General features: G+C 47.1%; 1 protein-coding gene across 3 annotated transcripts in view; it reads left to right on the forward strand.

Moving 5' to 3' along the window:
* Window positions 1-2114: 2114 nt before the first annotated feature.
* The window catches only part of CUL9 (cullin 9), a 101348-nt gene continuing 84958 nt past the window's right edge, over window positions 2115-18504 (forward strand). For all 3 annotated transcript variants that reach the window (XM_082250175.1, XM_082250176.1, XM_082250177.1), the window contains exons 1-2: window positions 2115-2219; window positions 8020-8608. In XM_082250175.1, coding sequence (XP_082106301.1) covers window positions 8029-8608 — 580 coding nt within the window. In that variant the 5' untranslated portion in view covers window positions 2115-2219; window positions 8020-8028. The remainder of the gene's footprint in view (window positions 2220-8019; window positions 8609-18504) is intronic.

The following is an 18504-nucleotide window of genomic DNA, read 5'->3' on the forward strand; positions in this document are numbered from 1 at the left end:
GGTTGTTGAATGCCAATACCAAAGTAGCAAGCTGGAAGAAATGGAAACTTTCCTTGAGGGAGAGGGTTGACTTGATTAAAACTTACCTGATCCCAATCTTTTTATATGTCAGCTTTGTCTTTATCTTGCCGGAATCTCTCTATGCAAGGGTGTACAGCTGCTTTTTCCAACTGTTATGGGGAAATAGGCTGAACCTGATCAAACGCAATGTAACTTACCTGTCCAGGCGGGAGGGTGGTCTAGGAATGATCAACCCTATAGTTTTCTTTTCTCTGCTCTTTTTAAAATACAATCTTGGTAATATGTTAGCGGAGACCCCGTCGGGATGGGTGGGTATTTTTCAACCTTGGTTTAGGTCTTTTCTGCGATGCTGGGAAGATGGCGGGCCAGTGAATGTTCTGGTGTTTGGGAACAGATGGAGGGTAATGTTCTAATGTTGGGGTCAGTGAGAGGGGAAATGTTCTGCTATTGGGGTTTAGTTAGAGGGGGAATGTGGGAGGGGGAATTTTCTGGTGTTGGGGGTCAGATAGAGGGGGAATGTTCTGGTGTTTGGGTCAGATAGAGGGGGAATGTTCTGGTATTGGGGGTCAGTTGGAGGGGGAATGTGGTGTTGGGGGGTCAGTTAGAGGGGGGTGTTCTGGTGTTGGGGGTTAGTTGGAGGGGGAATGTTCTGGTGTTGGGGGGTCAGTGGGAGAGGGAATGTTCTGGTGTTGTGGGTCAGTGGGAGAGGGAATGTTCTGGTGTTGTGGGTCAGTGGGAGGGGGGAATGTTCTGGTGTTGGGGGTGAGTGTGAGGGGGAATGTTCTGGTGTTCGGGATCAGTGGGAGGGGGAGTGTTTTGGTGTTGTGGGTCAGATAGAGGGGGAATGTTCTGGTGTTTGGGGTTAGTGGAAGAGGGAATGTTTTAGTGTTTGGGGTTAGTGGAAGAGGGAATGTTTTAGTGTTTGGGGTTAGTGGAAGAGGGAATGTTTTAGTGTTGGGGGTCAGTGGGAAGGGGAATGTTTTAGTGTTGGGGGTCAGTGGGAGGGGGAATGTTCTGGTGTTTGGGGTTAGTGGAAGAGGGAATGTTTCAGTGTTTGGGGTTAGTGGAAGAGGGAATGTTGTGGTGTTGGGGGTCAGTTGGAGAGGGATGTTCTGGTGTTGGGGGTCAGTGAGAGGGGGGAATGTTTTGGGGTCAGTGGGATTGGGAGTGTTCTGGCGTTGGAGGTAAGTAAGGGGGTTGATATTCTGGTGCTGGGGGTCAGTGAGAGAGTGAATGTTCTGGTTTTGGGGGTCAGTTGGAGGCGGAATGTTCTGGTGTGTTTTGGGTGGAATCTGGTGGTACTTTGGGTGGATTCAGGTGGTGGTATTTTGGGTGGACTCTGGTGGTGGCATTTTCGGTGGATTATGGATGGACTCTGGTTGGTGGTATTTTGGGTGGATTTTAGTGGTGGTATTTGGGGTGGAATGTGGTGGTGGTGGTACTTTGGGTGTATTCTGGTGGTGGTATTTTGGGTGGACTCTGGTGGTGGCATTTTTGGTGGATTATGGATGGACTCTGGTTGGTGGTATTTTGGGTGGATTTTAGTGGTGGTATTTTGGGTGGACTTTGGTTGTGGCATTTTCGGTGGATTATGGATGGACTCTGGTTGGTGGTATTTTGGCTGGGCCCTAGTTGGTGGTATTTTGGGTGGAATGTGGTGGTGGTGTTATTCTGGATGGACTCTGGTTGGTGTTATTCTGGATGGACTCTGATTGGTGGTATTCTGGCTGAACTCTGGTTGGCGGCGCCCCCTAGAGAGAGTTATCCTTCCTACAGATCTCTTGTAGGCACACTCCTCCCATTTCCGGAATATTACATAAAAGTGGATTGTCTGACTCCTCCTTCATATCCCCGCCCATTCCTCGGCCCTCGGAGGTAGTTGCCATGGTTACAGCGCTGTCAGGTGCCCAACCATCCTCTCATGTTTGGTTTACACGCAGCGCTGTCTCCGCTTTCACAGACTAGATGACCACGCCCCAGACGTAGACACCTCCTCTCAGTCTCAGCCCTCCTGGTCCCCTGTTTTCCCGCCCTCTCCAATGGACGCAATGTAGCTCCGCCCACACGCCCCGACGTTACGCTGAGCTGTCAGGAGTGAAGGCCGGTGGGCGTGTCGCGTCTATCACGTGGTCGGAGTAACCCGGAAGTGCAGAAAGCGAGTAACGGAGTTTACTGCAAGATCGGCTCTGCGACACCGTGTGAGAGAAGGGGGAACTAAGGGGGGTGGGGCCTTGGATAATCTGAGGGGTGTATGATGAGGGGGTGTGGGGTGAGATGAGGGGCGAACTTTAGTGGGGGAAGGGGTATTAGGGAGTGTATCGTGAGAGGATGTATATGGGGGGTGGAGGGAGGGTATGCCTAAAGAGGGGGGTGTATGAAAAAGGAGGGGTAGTGGAAATGGGGGTGTATGGGGGGGGGGTGTACGTGAAGGTAGGGGGCATGGGGGGTATACTAATAGGAGGGGCATGAAAGGGGGGAGTATGAGAAGAGAGGAGGCATAGGGGGGGGGGTGTGAATGCAAAGAGGGAGGCGGTGAGAGGGGGCCGTATACAAAGCAAGTGAGTGTGTTTCTCTGTAAGTGGGGGACATGAGGGGTTGTATGTGGAGGGAAAGGGCGGGGACATCCATGAGGGGGTGTTAGTAGAGGGGCAGAAAATGTGGGGGTGTATTTGGAAGGGGGGGTCTATGTGGGGGGAGGGGGAAACATGGGGGAGGGGGGTCTATGTGGGGGGACGTAAAGGGATGTATCTGGTAGGGGGAACTTGGGGTGTACGTGGAGGGAAAGGACAGGAGGTGGGGTTAGTAGAGGGGCGGAAAATGTGGGGGTGTATTTGGAAGGGGGGCATGGGGGGGTCTATGTGGGGGGGAGGAGGGACATGGAGGGGTCTATGTGGAGGAAAGTGGGGGGACAGAAGGGGATGTATCTGGTAGGGGCAACATAAGGGAGTGTATATGGGGGGAAAGGACATGAGGCGGTGTTAGAAGAGGGGCGGAAAATGTGGGGGTGTATTTGGAAGGGGGGCATGGGGGAGGTCTATGTGGAGGGACATGAGGGGGGGTTCTATGTGGAGGAAAGTGGGGGGACATGAGGGGTGGGGGGACATGAGGGGTGGAGGAAAGTGGGGGAACATGGGGGGTCTATGTGGAGGAAAATGGGGGGACATGAGGGGTGGAGGAAAGTGGGGGAACATGGGGGGTCTATGTGGAGGAAAGTGGGGGGGTCTATGTGGAGGAAAGTGGGGGGACAGGGGGGGTCTATGTGGCGGAAAGTGGGGGGCAGGGGGGTCTATGTGGGGGGGAGGGGAAACATGGGGGATCTATGTGGAGGAATGTGGGGGGACATGAGGGAGTGTATGTGGAGGGAAAGGACACGAGGCGGTGTTAGTAGAGGGGTGGAAAATGTGGGGGTGTATTTGGAAGGGGGGCATGGGGGGGTCTATGTGGGGGGAGGGGGGACATGGAGGGGTCTATGTGGAGGAAAGTGGGGGGACAGAAGTGGATGTATCTGGTAGGGGCAACATAAGGGAGTGTATGTGGGGGGAAAGGACATGAGGCGGTGTTAGAAGAGGGGCGGAAAATGTGGGGGTGTATTTGGAAGGGGGGGCATGGGGGAGGTCTATGTGGAGGGACATGAGGGGGGGTTCTATGTGGAGGAAAGTGGGGGGACATGAGGGGTGGGGGGACATGAGGGGTGGAGGAAAGTGGGGGAACATGGGGGGTCTATGTGGAGGAAAATGGGGGGACATGAGGGGTGGAGGAAAGTGGGGGAACATGGGGGGTCTATGTGGAGGAAAGTGGGGGGACATGGGGTGGTCTATGTGGAGGATAGTGGGGGGACAGGGGGGTCTATGTGGCGGAAAGTGGGGGGCAGGGGGGTCTATGTGGGGGGGGGAGGGGAAACATGGGGGATCTATGTGGAGGAATGTGGGGGGACATGAGGGAGTGTATGTGGAGGGAAAGGACACGAGGCGGTGTTAGTAGAGGGGTGGAAAATGGGGGGGTGTATTTGGAAGGGGGGGCATGGGGGAGGTCTATGTTGGGGGACATGAGGGGGGGTTCTATGTGGAGGAAAGTGGGGGGACATGGGGGGGTCTTTGTGGAGGAAAGTGGGGGGACATGGGGGGGTCTTTGTGGAGGAAAGTGGGGGGACATGGGGGGGGTCTATGTGGAGGAAAGTGGGGGGACATGGGGGGGTTTTGTGGGGGGACATGAAGGGGGGGTCTTTGTGGAGGAAAGTGGGGGGACACGGGGGTCTTTGTGGAGGAAAGTGGGGGGACATGGGGGGTCTTTGTCGAGGAAAGTGGGGGAAATGAGGGGATGTATATGGAGGTGGGGGGACATGAAGGGGGGGTCTTTGTGGAGCAAAGTGGGGGGACATGGGGGTCTATGTGGAGGAAAGTGGGGGGACATGAGGGGATGTATATGGAGGTGGGGGGACATGATTGGGTGTATGTGGAGGGAGGATATGAGGGGGTGTATTTTGAAGGGAGGGGGCTTGAGGGGTGTATATGGAGGTAGGGTTGATCGGGGTGCTGGGGAAGGAAGAGTGGGGGAGTAGTGGGAAGTGTTGGGGTGGCCGAGGATATATGAGATAATTATAGGGTTAGTTCACCTTTTTTATAAACACCTGTACAGGTAAGGGGCGTCTGTACTTTAAAAAGAACTGTGCAGCTGTGACCAGAGTTGAATAATATCCTTCCTATAGGTGTAGGCCTTTTATGTACAGTACTTCACGAAGCCTGCCTGAAAAACTCCCGGAGATGGCTTCATCCGGTCCTGCCTTGTTAACAGGACGTTGCTAAGTGACTCCCAGCTGTTACTGCTCCCGCCCACCATCACAGGAGTGAGCGCTTTCTCTGTTTCATACCCCCTCACATGTGATTCTCTCTCCAGTAGCTCGACATTTGAGAACTTGCTTCTGTAATGGGGGGGGGGGGGGTCAGTAACAGCCGGGGGGAGTGTCTTAGCAACATCCTAGCAACAAGGCAAGATGGGGATATGCAATCTTTGGGAGGTACATAAATGGCCTACGCCTATAATAAGGGCATTGTGTAACTTGGTATGAGAAGAAAGAATAAGGATAACAGTGGGAAGGGTAACCATAACAGTGGGAAGGGTAACCATAGAGTGGTGAGAAGGGGAAGTAGTGGCAACGAATGGAACCTAGATTGTGGTGGGAAGGGTAGAAAAAAGGGCTTTCACTGTGCTGGTAATGCTTACCAACCTCTGAAATCTATTCATAGTGGATCATTTTTCAGAGGGCAGAATAGCTGCAGCTGGCAGACATTTAAGAGGCACCTCTGCCACCTTCTGCCATCTGTTTATTTATTTATTTTTTCTTGTTTTCATGGCGAATGATGATTTTATATTGTGGGAACTTATTGCAACTACAAGCCATGCATTTGCCTTGTGGCTGCAGTGCTGCTCCATTGATCTCAGTGGGCGAGTTTGAGGTTCACCTGTGAAATTCTGCAGCCCGGGTTTAAATTGCTGTAGCTATGAAGCACGTCATGTGTACAGCCCTGTCAGGGTCTAGTGTTAGAATTCTGCTGGGTGGCCGGGGGAGGGTGGTAGAATTGCCGCTCAACCACCATGGCTGCCATTGTAAAAGAGCCCAAAGAAAAGATTGTGGTTGGAGAATCGGTAGGGAGTGGTGGTGTTAGGGAGGGTATGGAGTTGTGTTTGAAGACAGTTTAGGAATGACAGGTGGAAGAAGGGTAAAATGTAATAGAAAAGAATAGGGAGTGGCAGTTGCAGGAAGGGTTGTGTGTGTGGTAGAAAGAGTGAGTGGCCATTGGAAAAACAATAGAGCAGTGATGGAGAACCTTGGCACCCCAGATGTTTTGAAACTACATTTCCCATGATGCCCAACTACACTGCAGAGTGCATGAGCATCATGGGAAACATAGTTCCAAAACATCTGGGGTGCCAAGGTTCGCCACCACTGCACTAGAGTGTCATGGGAAGGGTAAGGATGGGGTGAAAAATTGAGGATGGGTAAGGAGTGGTGGTTGGAGGAAGAGCAGAGTGTGTTGGGAAGGGTATAAAGTTGTGTTTAAAGGCAGGTTAGGAATGGCAGTTGGAAGAAGGGTAGAATGTGATGGGAAGAATGAGGAGTGGTCATTGTAGGAAGGATGGCATGTGGTAAAACTGGTAAAGAGTGGTGGTTGTAGGAAGAGCAATGTTTATTGGGAAGGGTATGGATTTGTGTTGGAAGGAAGTTTAAAAATGACAGTTGGAAGAAGGGTAACGTAATAGAAAAGAATAGGGAGTGGCAGTTGCAGGAAGGGTGGTGTGGTAGAAAGGCTAGGGAGTGGCCATTGGAAGAACACTAGAGTGTCATGGGATGGGTAGGGAGTGGTGGTTGGAGGAAGAGCAATGTGTATTGTGAAGGGTAAGGTTTTGTGTTTGATGGAAGTTTAGGAATGACAATAGGAGGAAGAATAGAATGTGATGGGAAGGGTAGGGATTGGCAGTTGCAGGAAGGGTGGCCTTTGGTGAAAAGGGTTGTGAGTGGCCGTTGGAAGAATGCTAGAGTGTCATGAGAAGGCTGAGAAATGGAGGTTAGAGAATGGGTAAGGTGTGGTTGTAGGAGGTGCAGAGTGTGTTGGGAAGGGTATGGAGTTGTGTTCGAACGAAGTTTAGAAATTAAAGTTGAAAGAAGGGTAAAATGTAATACGAAAGATAAGGATGTGGTAGAAAGGGTAGGGAGTGGCAGTTGGAGGAACACTAGGGTGTCCTGGGTAAGGGAGTGGTTGTTGGAGGAAGAACAGAGTGTGTTGGGAAGGGTATGGAGTTGTGTTTTGAAAGAAGTTTAGGAATGAAAGTGGGAAGAAGGGTAAAATGTAATAGGAAGGATAGGGTGTGGAATGTGGTGGAAAGGGTAGGGAGTGGCAGTTGGAGGAACACTAGGGTGTCATGGGTAGGAAATGATGGTTGGAGGAAGAACAGTGTGTTGGAAAGGGTATGGAGTTGTGTTTGAAGGAAGGTTCGAAATGGTGGTTGGGGGAAGGGTAAAATGTGATGATAAAGATAGGTAGAGGCAGTTACAGGAAGCTTGGCGTGTGATGCAAAGGATAGGGAGTGGCCATTGGAAAAACACTAGAGTGCTATGGGAAGGGCAAAAAAAATGGAGAAGGGGTAGGGAGTGGTGGTTGGAGGAAGCGCAGAGTGTGTTGGGAAGGGTATGGAGTTGTTTGAAGGAAGTTTAGGAATGGCAGTTGGAAGAAGGGTAAAATGTAATAGGAAAGATGGGGAGTGGCAGTTGCATGAAGTGTGGTATAAAGGGTAAGGAGTGGCAGTTGGAAGGAATACTAGGGTGTTATAGGAAGGGTATGGAATAGAGGATGGGGTAGGATATGGCCGTTGTAGGAAGAGTACGAGTGTGTTGGATGGGAAAGGAGTTGTGTTTGAAGGAAGTATAGGAATGACAGTTGGAAGAAGGGCAAAATGTAATAGAAAGGATAAGGAGTGGCAGTTGCAGTAAAGGTAGCATCTTGTAGAAAGGTTAGGGAGTGGCAGTTGGAGGAACGCTAGAGTGTCATGGGAAGGGTAAGAAGTGGAGGTTAAGTAGAGTGTGGTGCGAAGGGAGTGTAAATTGGTGAACTAGCTGGGAGTGGCAGTTGCAGGAAGGGGGGTGGCATGTGGTAGAAAGGGTAGGTAGAGTCCGTTGGCGAAACACTATAGTGTCATGGGAAGGGTGGTTGGTTGGGGTATGGGTAGAGTGTGATGGAAAGGAAGTGGAAGGAGGAGGAAGGGTAAAATTTGGTGTGAGGGGAGTGAAGATGGGAGGAATGGTAGGGAGTGGCATGGGTAGGATGGAAAGGGTATGGCGTTTAAAAAAGGGTAAAGCGTTCTGGTAACGGTCGGGCGCTCGGAGGTATGGTAGAGTGTCATGGGTGCAGGCAGAAGGGAGGGGTTATAAAGTGAAGGACAGATGGACTGTAATGGTGGGGTGCACAAAAGTTTCTAATATGTACTACAATGTTCTTCTCTCAGGTTTCCGCCATGTTGGTGGGGGAGAGGAGGAATGGCAACCTCTTGGTACAGCTGGATCCGAAGCTTCAGGCCCAGCCGGTGGAGTTATTGCGGCAGAGGTTGAGCCCAGATGGACACACAGAGTATCTGATCCGATGGGCATTGCAAAATGTGGAGGAGGCTGCAGGAGGTGGTGGAACCACCTCACAGACAGAAAGCAAGTCCCCAAATATCCTGATGTGGTTGTCAGCAGAGGAAGTTTACACCAACTGCCCCACTCTGCTGGGGAAGCGCAAATCTGAAGGTCCGGGCATTGCAGAAGAAAAGACCTCTGGTTCCCCTGATGAGGGCGCTCTGCAGGAGATGACCGACGATGTCCGGATGCTGGTTCAGAGAGCCGCCAGACAGATGTCCCAGAGCTCTGGTCCTGATTCCTCCATCCTCAACACCATTCATGTGCTAAGTGCCTACGCCAGCATCGGCTCTTTGGCCGGAGTCTTTAAGGAGACCGGAGCTCTGGACCTGCTCATGAAGATGCTTTGTAATTCAGAGAAGCAGATACGCAAGAACGCTGGCAAGATGTTACGTGCCCTGGCGTCGCATGATGCAGGTGGGACTTGTTTATCTTATCCTTCTATTTCAATGTAAAAAAAAAAGAGAAAAGCATTTTCTATTTTCTGTCAGAAAAAGTGGAGGCTCCCTCTGCCCATAATGCTTTACACATCTGTGAGCGCCATCGCCCTCTGTGCCCTCCTCCATACCCGCTACCCCTCCTAGCTCTTTGTAGAAGGGCTGATCCTGCATTGTGTCAGCAGTACTGGAGGCTTCCTGTACTCATTCAATTTTACAACTTTATTGCTCATCATACATCACCTCCCTCCTTCTGCACTCCACTCCCAGCCACCCCTCCCTAGTGCCTTCTCCTCCCGTGTGTCTGCTGCTCTACTCCTTTGTCATCCTGTACTCTCACTGGAGTACACAGACTTTGGAGTGACTGTACACAGGTAGTAAAGGCTGAGGGTCCCCTCCACTTACATCACTCAGCTAATGGTGTACACACACAGTCAGAATGGACACGGACTACATGCACAGGTACAACACACAGTCAGAATGGACACGGACTACATGCACAGGTACAACACACAGTCAGAATGGACACGGACTACATGCACAGGTACACACACAGTCAGAATGGACACGGACTACATGCACAGGTACACACACAGTCAGAATGGACACGGACTACATGCACAGGTACAACACACAGTCAGAATGGACACGGACTACATGCACAGGTACAACACACAGTGAGAATGGACACGGACTACATGCACAGGTACAACACACAGTGAGAATGGACACGGACTACATGCACAGGTACACACACAGTCAGAATGGACACGGACTACATGCACAGGTACAACACACAGTCAGAGTGGACATCCACAAAGCACAGTGGCAGAGCACACTCACAGGAGCACATACAAATACTGCACACAGTTGGAGTAGATATACACGTAGCACCAGGGCTGCTGGTAGAAATCACGGGGCCCCATACAACCTACCTGACAGGGCCCCCCCCCAATATATCAAGACAATATTTTCACAAAAAATTCACTAAAATCATTATTAGAGGACACATTCGTAACAGAGAACCTGTGCAAATTAGCCCTTTTTATTTGTTTTTTACATTTAAAAAAAATATATATATTTTTTTAAATGTTTACAACTATTTTATTTTACAATTTTTAAAAATGATTTATAACCATGTTTAACCACTTGCCGACCGCCGCAAGTAAATATACTGCGGCGGTCAGCCCCTCACAGGCAAAGTGACGTTTATAAACGTCACTAGCCTGCGAGGCTCTGGGTAGCGAGCGCGCGCCGCCGGAGGCGCGCTCCTGCGCGGTCACGGACCCCCCCCGCACGTGTGACCGTCGGACCCGATGTCCGCCGGTCACTCGGCGATCGTTGGGGGAGAGGGAGAAAGTCAGGCGGCTAGTGAGTGTAAACAAGCCGCCTGTCATTCTCCCCTGTGTAGAAACACTGATCATACGGTTCTACTATGTAGGACCGTTGATCACTGTTTCTACAGCTCAAACCACAGCCAATCACAGTTAGAATCACGCCCCTAGGGACACACACAGCCCCTCCCTCTCAAAGTTAACCCCTTCACTGCCAGTGTAATTTTACAGTAACAGTGCATATGTATAGCACTGATTACTGCAGTATTGTCACTGGTAACCCCAAAAGTGTCAAAAATGTCAGTCAAGGGTCCGATCTGTCCGCCGCAATGTCGCAGTACCACAAAAAAAATCGCAGATTGCCGCCATTACACGTTAAAAAAAAAAAAGACAAAAATCTTTCCCTTTGTTAGTAAACGCGATAACTTTTGCGCAAACCAATCAAAATGCGCTTTTTGCAATTTTTTTTTTTTTTTTTTTTTTTACCAAACCTATGTAGCATAAAACAAATTGGCTGAAAATTTTAAAAAATTTAGATTTTTACATTTTTTTGGGGGGGAATTTCATATAAAAAAATGTGAAAAATATTGTTATTTTTGCAAAATTGACGCGCTTTTTTTGTTTATAGCGCATGATCAAAAAATCACACAGGTGATCAAATACCACCAAAAGAAAGCTCTGTTTGTGGGAAAAAAGGACGTCAAATTAATTTAGGTACAGCGTCGCACAACCGCACAATTGTCCGTTAAAGTCACGCAGTGCCGAATCGCAAAATACCCCCTGGTCGGGAAGGGGGTAAAATCTTCTGTAGCTTAAGTGGTTAATTATCATTTTTTTTTTTTTTTTACAATTTTTTTTTTTTTATACGAAATAGAGAAGCCTGCAGCGCTGCAGGAGGGGAAAGGGGTGTGTGCCCAGTGAAAGGGGGGCACACGGGGGAGGGATCAGAAGCAGGCAGAACAGAGAGGGGGATCGGTGTTGGAGAAGCAGTTACAGGAATGATGGATGCTCTGTGTCTGTGTCTCTCCCGGCAGCAGCTGAAAGCTGACAGGAGTGGGAGAAACTGGCTTTCAGCTGGTGAAGAGAGCCACACAGGGCTTCCTTCTGTAATTCCCCCTCTGCCCAACCACACCGATTCCCCATACTTTTCGGACCCCCTACAGGAAGACTGGTGGTCCCCCCCTATCAGTGGCCCTGTGTAGCACAGTCACAATAGAGAGTACATACAAGAACAGCACACAGTCAGAGCAGATGCTCACAGAACACACACAAGTCGCATACAAGCACAGCACACAGTCAGTGGACACACACAGCACATTCAGTTGCAGAACACAGAGCAGACTCGCACAGTCGCAGAATGCAGACAGTCGCAGAGCACACTTGCAGTCACAAACACAGCACACAGTCAGAACAGACTCTCTCAGCGCACATTAACAGTCGCAGAATTCAGACACAACTCTGTCCCAGAGCACATACAAGCACAGCACACAGAGCAGACGCTTAAGCCCTGTACACACGTAGCGAATGTCGGCCGAACGATCGGCCGTCTTTTGTCCAGTGCGGTCCTGTCGGCTGAAGACTGCACATGAATTTTGTCGGCCAACAACAGCCGACTGCAGAAGGGATGTCATGTGATGGCTTACTTTCCGTGTGTTTTTTCTTTTCTGAGCATGCCCAGTCTTGCTAATCTGCTGTTTGTCGGCCGAATTCTGTACTGACCCTCGATCCCTCCATAAAGTGTACCTGTCACTACATATTGGTGTCACAAGGGATGTTTACATTGCTTGTGACAGCAATAAAAGTGATCAGATTTTTTTTTTTTTTAAACTTTAATAAAGTTAAAAAAATAAATAAAGTAAATGGGAAAAAAATAAATAAAAATTTAGCGGCCCCCGTCACCGTAGGCTCGCGCACAAAAAAAAAACAATTACCGAAGTCGAGCCGCAAATGAAATCGCTGTTCAAACCACACATGTGAGGTATCGCCGCGATCGCCAGAGCGTGGGCAATAATTTAAAAAAAAGAGCTACACTCTAACTCAAAACTGGTAACCGTTAAATAAATTGAAAGCGTCGCAGATTGAGATCTCTATTGACCGTAGTTTGTCGCCATCCCACGGGGGGGGGGGGGGGTGCAATTTTAAACCGTAACATGTTGGGTATCTATTTACTCGGCGTGACATCATCTTTCACAATATACAAAAAAAAAATGGGCTAACTTTACTGTTAAGTATTTTTTAAATGCAGTGAAATGGGAGCTTTCAAAATTTTTCCCAAAAAAATGGCGCTTTAAAGACCGCTGCGCAAATACCGCGTGACAAAAAATGTTGCAATGACCGACATTTTATTCTCCAGAGTCTTTGCTAAAAAAATATATATAATGTTTGGGGGTTCTGAGTAGTTTTCTAGGAAAAAATACTGGTTTTAACGCGTGAACAAAAAGTGTCCGAAATAGGGCTGGGGCTTAAGTGGTTAATGTGATCCTTTTGCAATAAAAAGTTTCTTCGGATTGCTATGCTGACGAATATGTATGTATCAGATATGCAGCGCAGTCACAAATACTTTATACTACCACTTTCCCAATGTTGTGGTAGCGGTTGCTAAGCGTGTGCTGGCCGCATGGTGGAATTTCTTTCTGCTCCTATGACATTCTTCCTATTGTAATGCATTGACTTCCACATGTTACGGATTTCCCTGCTGTAGTATTTGATTGAGTAAATAATGGTGTCTTGTTTGTGCACTCAGTTTGACACAGTTTTCACAGTGCACAGAATGATATGGAGGTGTACAACCCTCTGACAAAACTGCAGCATTAATCCTTCAAATATATGGGCCTTAAAACCTCAGGTTTCTGTACCTTTAAATAATTCCCTTCCTGGAACAAAACCAAGTCTGGTTTAGTATTGCTCACCATTCACAGGAAACCTATTTCCTCAATGAATACAGGGCTTTCTGTGATTGGCTGAGGTGTAGAAGCAGGTGGATGGCGTCACAATCTCCACATCAGATAACTATAGAGGTAGTCTTATCTTCGTTGATGAAATACAATTCTTGCCTGACCCGGTTTTGTTCCGGGGGTGGACAGAATGTCGCTGTCCCACTGTCAGAGCACAGCACTGTATGAGGCTGAAGTTACACACCGATAACCACTTAAGCACCAGAGGATTTGGCTGCTCAAAGACCAGGCCCTTTTTTTCGATTCGGCACTGCGTGACTTTAACGGACAATTGCGCGGTCGTGCGACGCTGTACCCAAATGAAATTGACGTCCTTTTTTTCCCACACACAGAGCTTTCTTTTGGTGGTACTTGATCACCTGTTCGATTTTTAATTTTTTTTTTTTTTTTATAAACAAAAAAAGAGCGACAATTTTGAAAAAATAACATATTTTTCAAATTTTTTTATATGAAATTCTCAAAAAAAAAAAAAAGTAAAAATAAAAATGTTCTAACATTTTAGACCAATTTGTTTTCGGCTACATATTTTTGGTAAAAAGAAAATCGCAAAAAGCGGATTTGGATTGGTTTGCGCAAAAGTTATTGCGTTTACTATGAGAAAGATTTGTCATTTTTATTTTTTTATTTTTAACTAATAATGGCAGCGATCTGCAATTTTTATTTATTTTTTTTTCTATTGCGGCGGACAGATCGGACCCTTGACTGACATTTTTGACACTTTTGGGGGTACCAGTGACATTACTACAGTAATCAGTGCTATATATATATGCACTGTTACTGTAAAAATGACACTGGCAGGGAAGGGGTCAACTTTATTTGAGAGGGAGGGGTTAAGTGTGTCCCTAGGGGCGTGCTTCTAACTGTGATTGGATGTGGCTTGAGGTGTAAGAACAGTGATCAACGGTCCTACATAGCAGAACCGTCTGATCACCATTCTTACACAGAGAAGAATGACAGGCGGCTTTGTTTACATTAGTGGCCTGCTTTTCTCCCGCTGTAACGGACAATCGCGAGTGACCGACGGACATCGGGTCCGCCGGGCACACACACACACACACGCGCGCGGGGGGGGGATCTGTGAGCGAGCCTCCAGTGGCGGGCGCTCGCTCCTTAGGGCCTCACAGGTTAGCGACGTAGTCCTACGTCGCTTTGCCTGTGAGGGGCTGACCGCCGCCGTAAATAGTCGTGCGGCGGTCGGCAAGTGGTTAATGTGTACCGTTTTCGTACATGAAAAATCAAAAACAAGAGATCAGAAACCATAAACGACAAAAAAAAGTTATTTGTGGTACGAGAATTTACATACGAATTTAAATTTTCTTTCATCGGTTCCGATTTGCTGTGAAACAACGAGGAAATTAGGAGGCTCCTTCGCTTGATTTTTCTATAGTGTGTACCCTACTTTAGAGTGACATGGAGGCAGCCATTGCAATTTCTCATTGAGCAAATGCTAGTTTCTTGGCTCTCATGTTTACTCACTTTGTTACATTGTGTCCCTTACATCCTAGAACAGGAATCCATATAGGCGTTTTTTCCTCTCCTGAACGTGCCTTTGGTCTTGTGTTCTTCTTTTTTTTTTTTTTTTTTTCTTTCTCCAGACTGTAAACTCCTCTGTGTGTATGGAAACATACTGTAGGCTTAGGTCCCATTCACATACTGGTGTATCGGATCGCGGGTAGAATCGCTGCATTTCTGATACGCCAATATGTGAACAGAGCCTTACATAGAGGTGCTTTTACAGGGGAAAAAAAACCCAGCCAAACTTAAAAGGTGCTGTCACGGACGCTGGCTGCAGGGACCTTTTCTGCCCACATTCACTCTGTTATTTGTTATTGCTATATTTCTTTTTTTTTGTATTACATATTTGAGGGACTGTTTTCTTGTATTTTTGTAACCTTTTGGCTCCGTTCACATGTAGGTGTTTTTGGGGAGTTTTCCTGCTCTAGGATCAGCTCTCAAAACGCCCAACAAGACAAATCCTATTCATTTCAATGGCCCCTGTTCACATCTGAGCGTTTTGACGCTGTAAGCAAAACGCCCAACGCTCAACAAAGTACATGAGCTTCTTTTTGGGCAGATTACAGGCGTTTTCCATTGGTTTCTACTCAATATAAAAACGCCTGCACAAAAAACGCCTGTAAATCGCGGTAAAATCGCGGTAGAAAAACGCTCAGGTGTGAATGTAGCGTCCGGCTTCTCTGGGCCACATTGAGTGTAGAGAAATTTTCTCGGGCCGCATATAAAATATATACTATAGTAAAGGTATATAAGTAAAAAAAATGCCGCTGCGCCGCCACGCCCCCCCACACTAATTTAACACAACTAGAGGATGATGAAATGAAATGGAATCAGTATACAGAGGTTTACTTCTTCTGAGCGATAATAAAGGAACACTCTAACCACCATGACCACTTCCGTGATTTAAAGTGGTCATGATGGTAGGAGTCAGAAACACTGCACATGCTCCCCTCCCTCCCTCCCCCCCCCCTCCCCTCCGAGGCAGCCTCTGCATACCATTAGTTGGCAGCTGCTGTGGCCGCACCCCCGACCTGACTTCCTTCCTCCCCAGCAAAAAAAAAATTGTCGGGGCAGTGGGCCGCATTGCCTGAGGTTCCGGGCCGCAGGTTGGACATGCCTGCTCTAAAGACTGTTCCTGGCCTGTTTGATTCTGAATATGTTCATTGAAAGAGCTAATCACATTGACCTCTGTTTCATGTCCTTCAATGTAAGAGATGGACAGTCTGTTACTGGTGGTCTTTTGCTATTGTCTGTGTATTAAGGTGTGATGTGTTTTCTGTTAAGCTTGTCTGTCCCATTTTTAATTGGTAATGAACTCGCCTATTGTTTCTGTCCAGATGGCTAGATAATTAGTTCAGGTTAATTCTATTTCTGTACAGTTTCTTCTGCATATGATAATGTAATCAGGCACCTGACCTGGTAGGTTAATCTGATCACTAGGGGGATGTTGTCCTGTGTGGTGAATATTGTGTGTGTCTGTTAAATAAATGTTCCAGATATATACAAGCTAAAAAAAAAAAAAAAAAAAAAAAAAAAAGTGGTGAATGTGGGCAGAAAAGGTCCCTGCAGCCAGTGTCTGTGACGTGTGTGTTTTTTTTTTTTCATGCCCAGTGTGCATGAGGCCAAAATGTTTCCACTAATTTCAACCTCTAATGTTGAAATTTTGATCTTCCTTTCATTACTGCGCATAGACACCGGCTGCGAACTGTATCCAAATATAGAATGTATATGGAGTATAACCAAGAACTTGTACTCAGGAAGTATATTAATATTGAAGGAGTGTCCAAAAGAGTGGCCTAGTCATGTATAAGGCTTGGTTCACATCTATGCGTGTCGGGAATGTGTGCAAAACGGCGCTCTTTTCCAACACGCACAGAACCGCACTGCAGATAGGCAGAGGTTTAGCAGCGTAGAGGTTGAGGCTTTGGATAGCGCTTGCATGTGTGTAGGGCACCCCATTAGGAAAATACATTTACTGACCGTTTTCCAAAATCGTGCGGTGGCACCTTTGGGGTTTGGCATGCGTTTTTTTTTTTTTTTTTTTTTTTTAGCAGATGCTTGGGATGCCGGTGATGGGACCACCGTGCATCTATTTAAAAGGAGCTTCACTCTCTCAATCAACATTGACAATTTTGAATCCTTATGCTGCTAGCACTGGTAAATAGATAGGAAAGTAGATCATATTTACTTGCCTTCCTTTTTTTTTTTTTTTTTTACATTTCTTCAGTTACTTCCTAAATTTATGGTCTAGGCCAATGATGTCATACATACCAGGAGTCTTCAGGAGGGGGGGGAGGAGTTTTATCAGCTAAGCATATATTATAAAAAGATATATTTTTATATATAATTGTATTATATTTGACTTCTTAAATATATCATGAATTTAAATTTTCTGTATTTTCTGGCGTATAAGACTACTTTTGAACCTCAAAAAAAATCCCCCAAAAATGGGGGCTGTCTTATACGCCGAGTATAATATCTCCAAGGTAACCTAAGTATAAGTATTACCGGTAGATGTAATCTCTCAAGACGCTGGCTGTGTGGGAATCCTGTACCGGTATGCCGTAGGTACCGTAGCTTCGGCTACATACAGTGTACCACGCTGAGCCAATCGCAGTGAGCGATGTATTCTATTATTGAATGCAAAGCCTGCTCGGATTGGCGGAGTAACATCAGCCCGCCTCTCTGACTCTGCCAATCCGAGCAGGCTTTGCATTCAATAATAGAATACATCGCTCACTGTGATTGGCTCAGCGTGGTATACTGTATGTAGCCGAAGCTACGGTATACCGGTACAGGATTCCCGCACAGCCAGCGTCTTGAGATTACATCTACTGGTAATACTTAGGGTACCTTGTAGATATTATGAGAGATTACATGTATTACAGTACTAGGGTACCTTGGAGATCTATGAGAAATCTGACGTTTTTCAATGGTGTTGCTTTGCTTCAGAAGGGGGGGTAGTCTTATACGGTGAGTATAGCCCAAAACCTATGTTTTAACTTGAAAATTAGGGGGGTCGTCTTATACGCCGGAAAATACGGTAATATGAATTGATTGTTGACCATTATTGGTATTTTTTGAAGCATGTTAAAAAAACCCTGCTTGCTGCATTTTTGGTGCATATTTGGTCACTTAAACTCCCCCCCCCCCCCCCTTATTGAAAACACAGCAAGAACACATCAAAAATGCACCTGTGTTGTGATTTAATTTTTAAGCCACATGACCTGTGAAAAACATACCATAAGCAAGGTAAAATTCCAGGTTTTCTGCAGCTATTAATATTTTTTCAGCACAAAGCTGAAAACCCTATTTTCAGCCAATGATTTTCGGTGGCTGAGTTTTACTGCGGCAGGCAGCCCCTCCTGCACAAACCAACATAGGTATACGTCGGTCACCCGCCTGCAGCTAGAGGGCGAGCGCGTGCCGCTGGTAGCGCGCTCCTGCCCCCACTCGGCAGCAGGGACTCCGATGCACGGGGCAGTCGGCTCTAATTGCCTCCTGACACCCACGAACGTTCCCCACTGAGAGAGAAGAATGGTCAGCTGTTGTAAACACATCTGACCGTTGTTCTCCCTGGAATGAACACAGAGCACCTGTGATCCTTCTATATAGGATCACAGGTCTCTATGATCATTTCAAAAGTCCCGCCCCTATTCAGTTAGAAACACGCCCCTAGGCTTACATTTAACCCCTTGATCTCCCACTGTTACCCCTTCCCTGCCAGTGTCATTATTACAGTAACAGTGCATATTTTTTGCACTGATTACTGTAGTAATGTCACTGTTACCCCTAAAAGTGTTAATGTCAGTTAAGGGTCTGATCTGTCCGTCGCAATGTCGCAGTCTAAAAATCGCAGATCACCACCATTACTAGTAAAAAAAAACAAAAACGTCAAATCTTTCCCGTACTTAGTAGACGCAATTAACTTTTGCACAAACCCAAACAAAATACGCTTATTGCAAATTTTTTTCTTTTTTAACAAAAATATGTAGCAGAAAACAAATTGGCCCAAAATGTTAAATTTAGATTTTTACATTTTTTTTTTTTTTTTTTTGGGAATGTTGTATAGC

This window comes from Pelophylax lessonae (assembly GCF_965119305.1).
Source record: "Pelophylax lessonae genome assembly, chromosome: 3".
NCBI classification, from domain to species: Eukaryota; Metazoa; Chordata; class Amphibia; order Anura; family Ranidae; genus Pelophylax; species Pelophylax lessonae.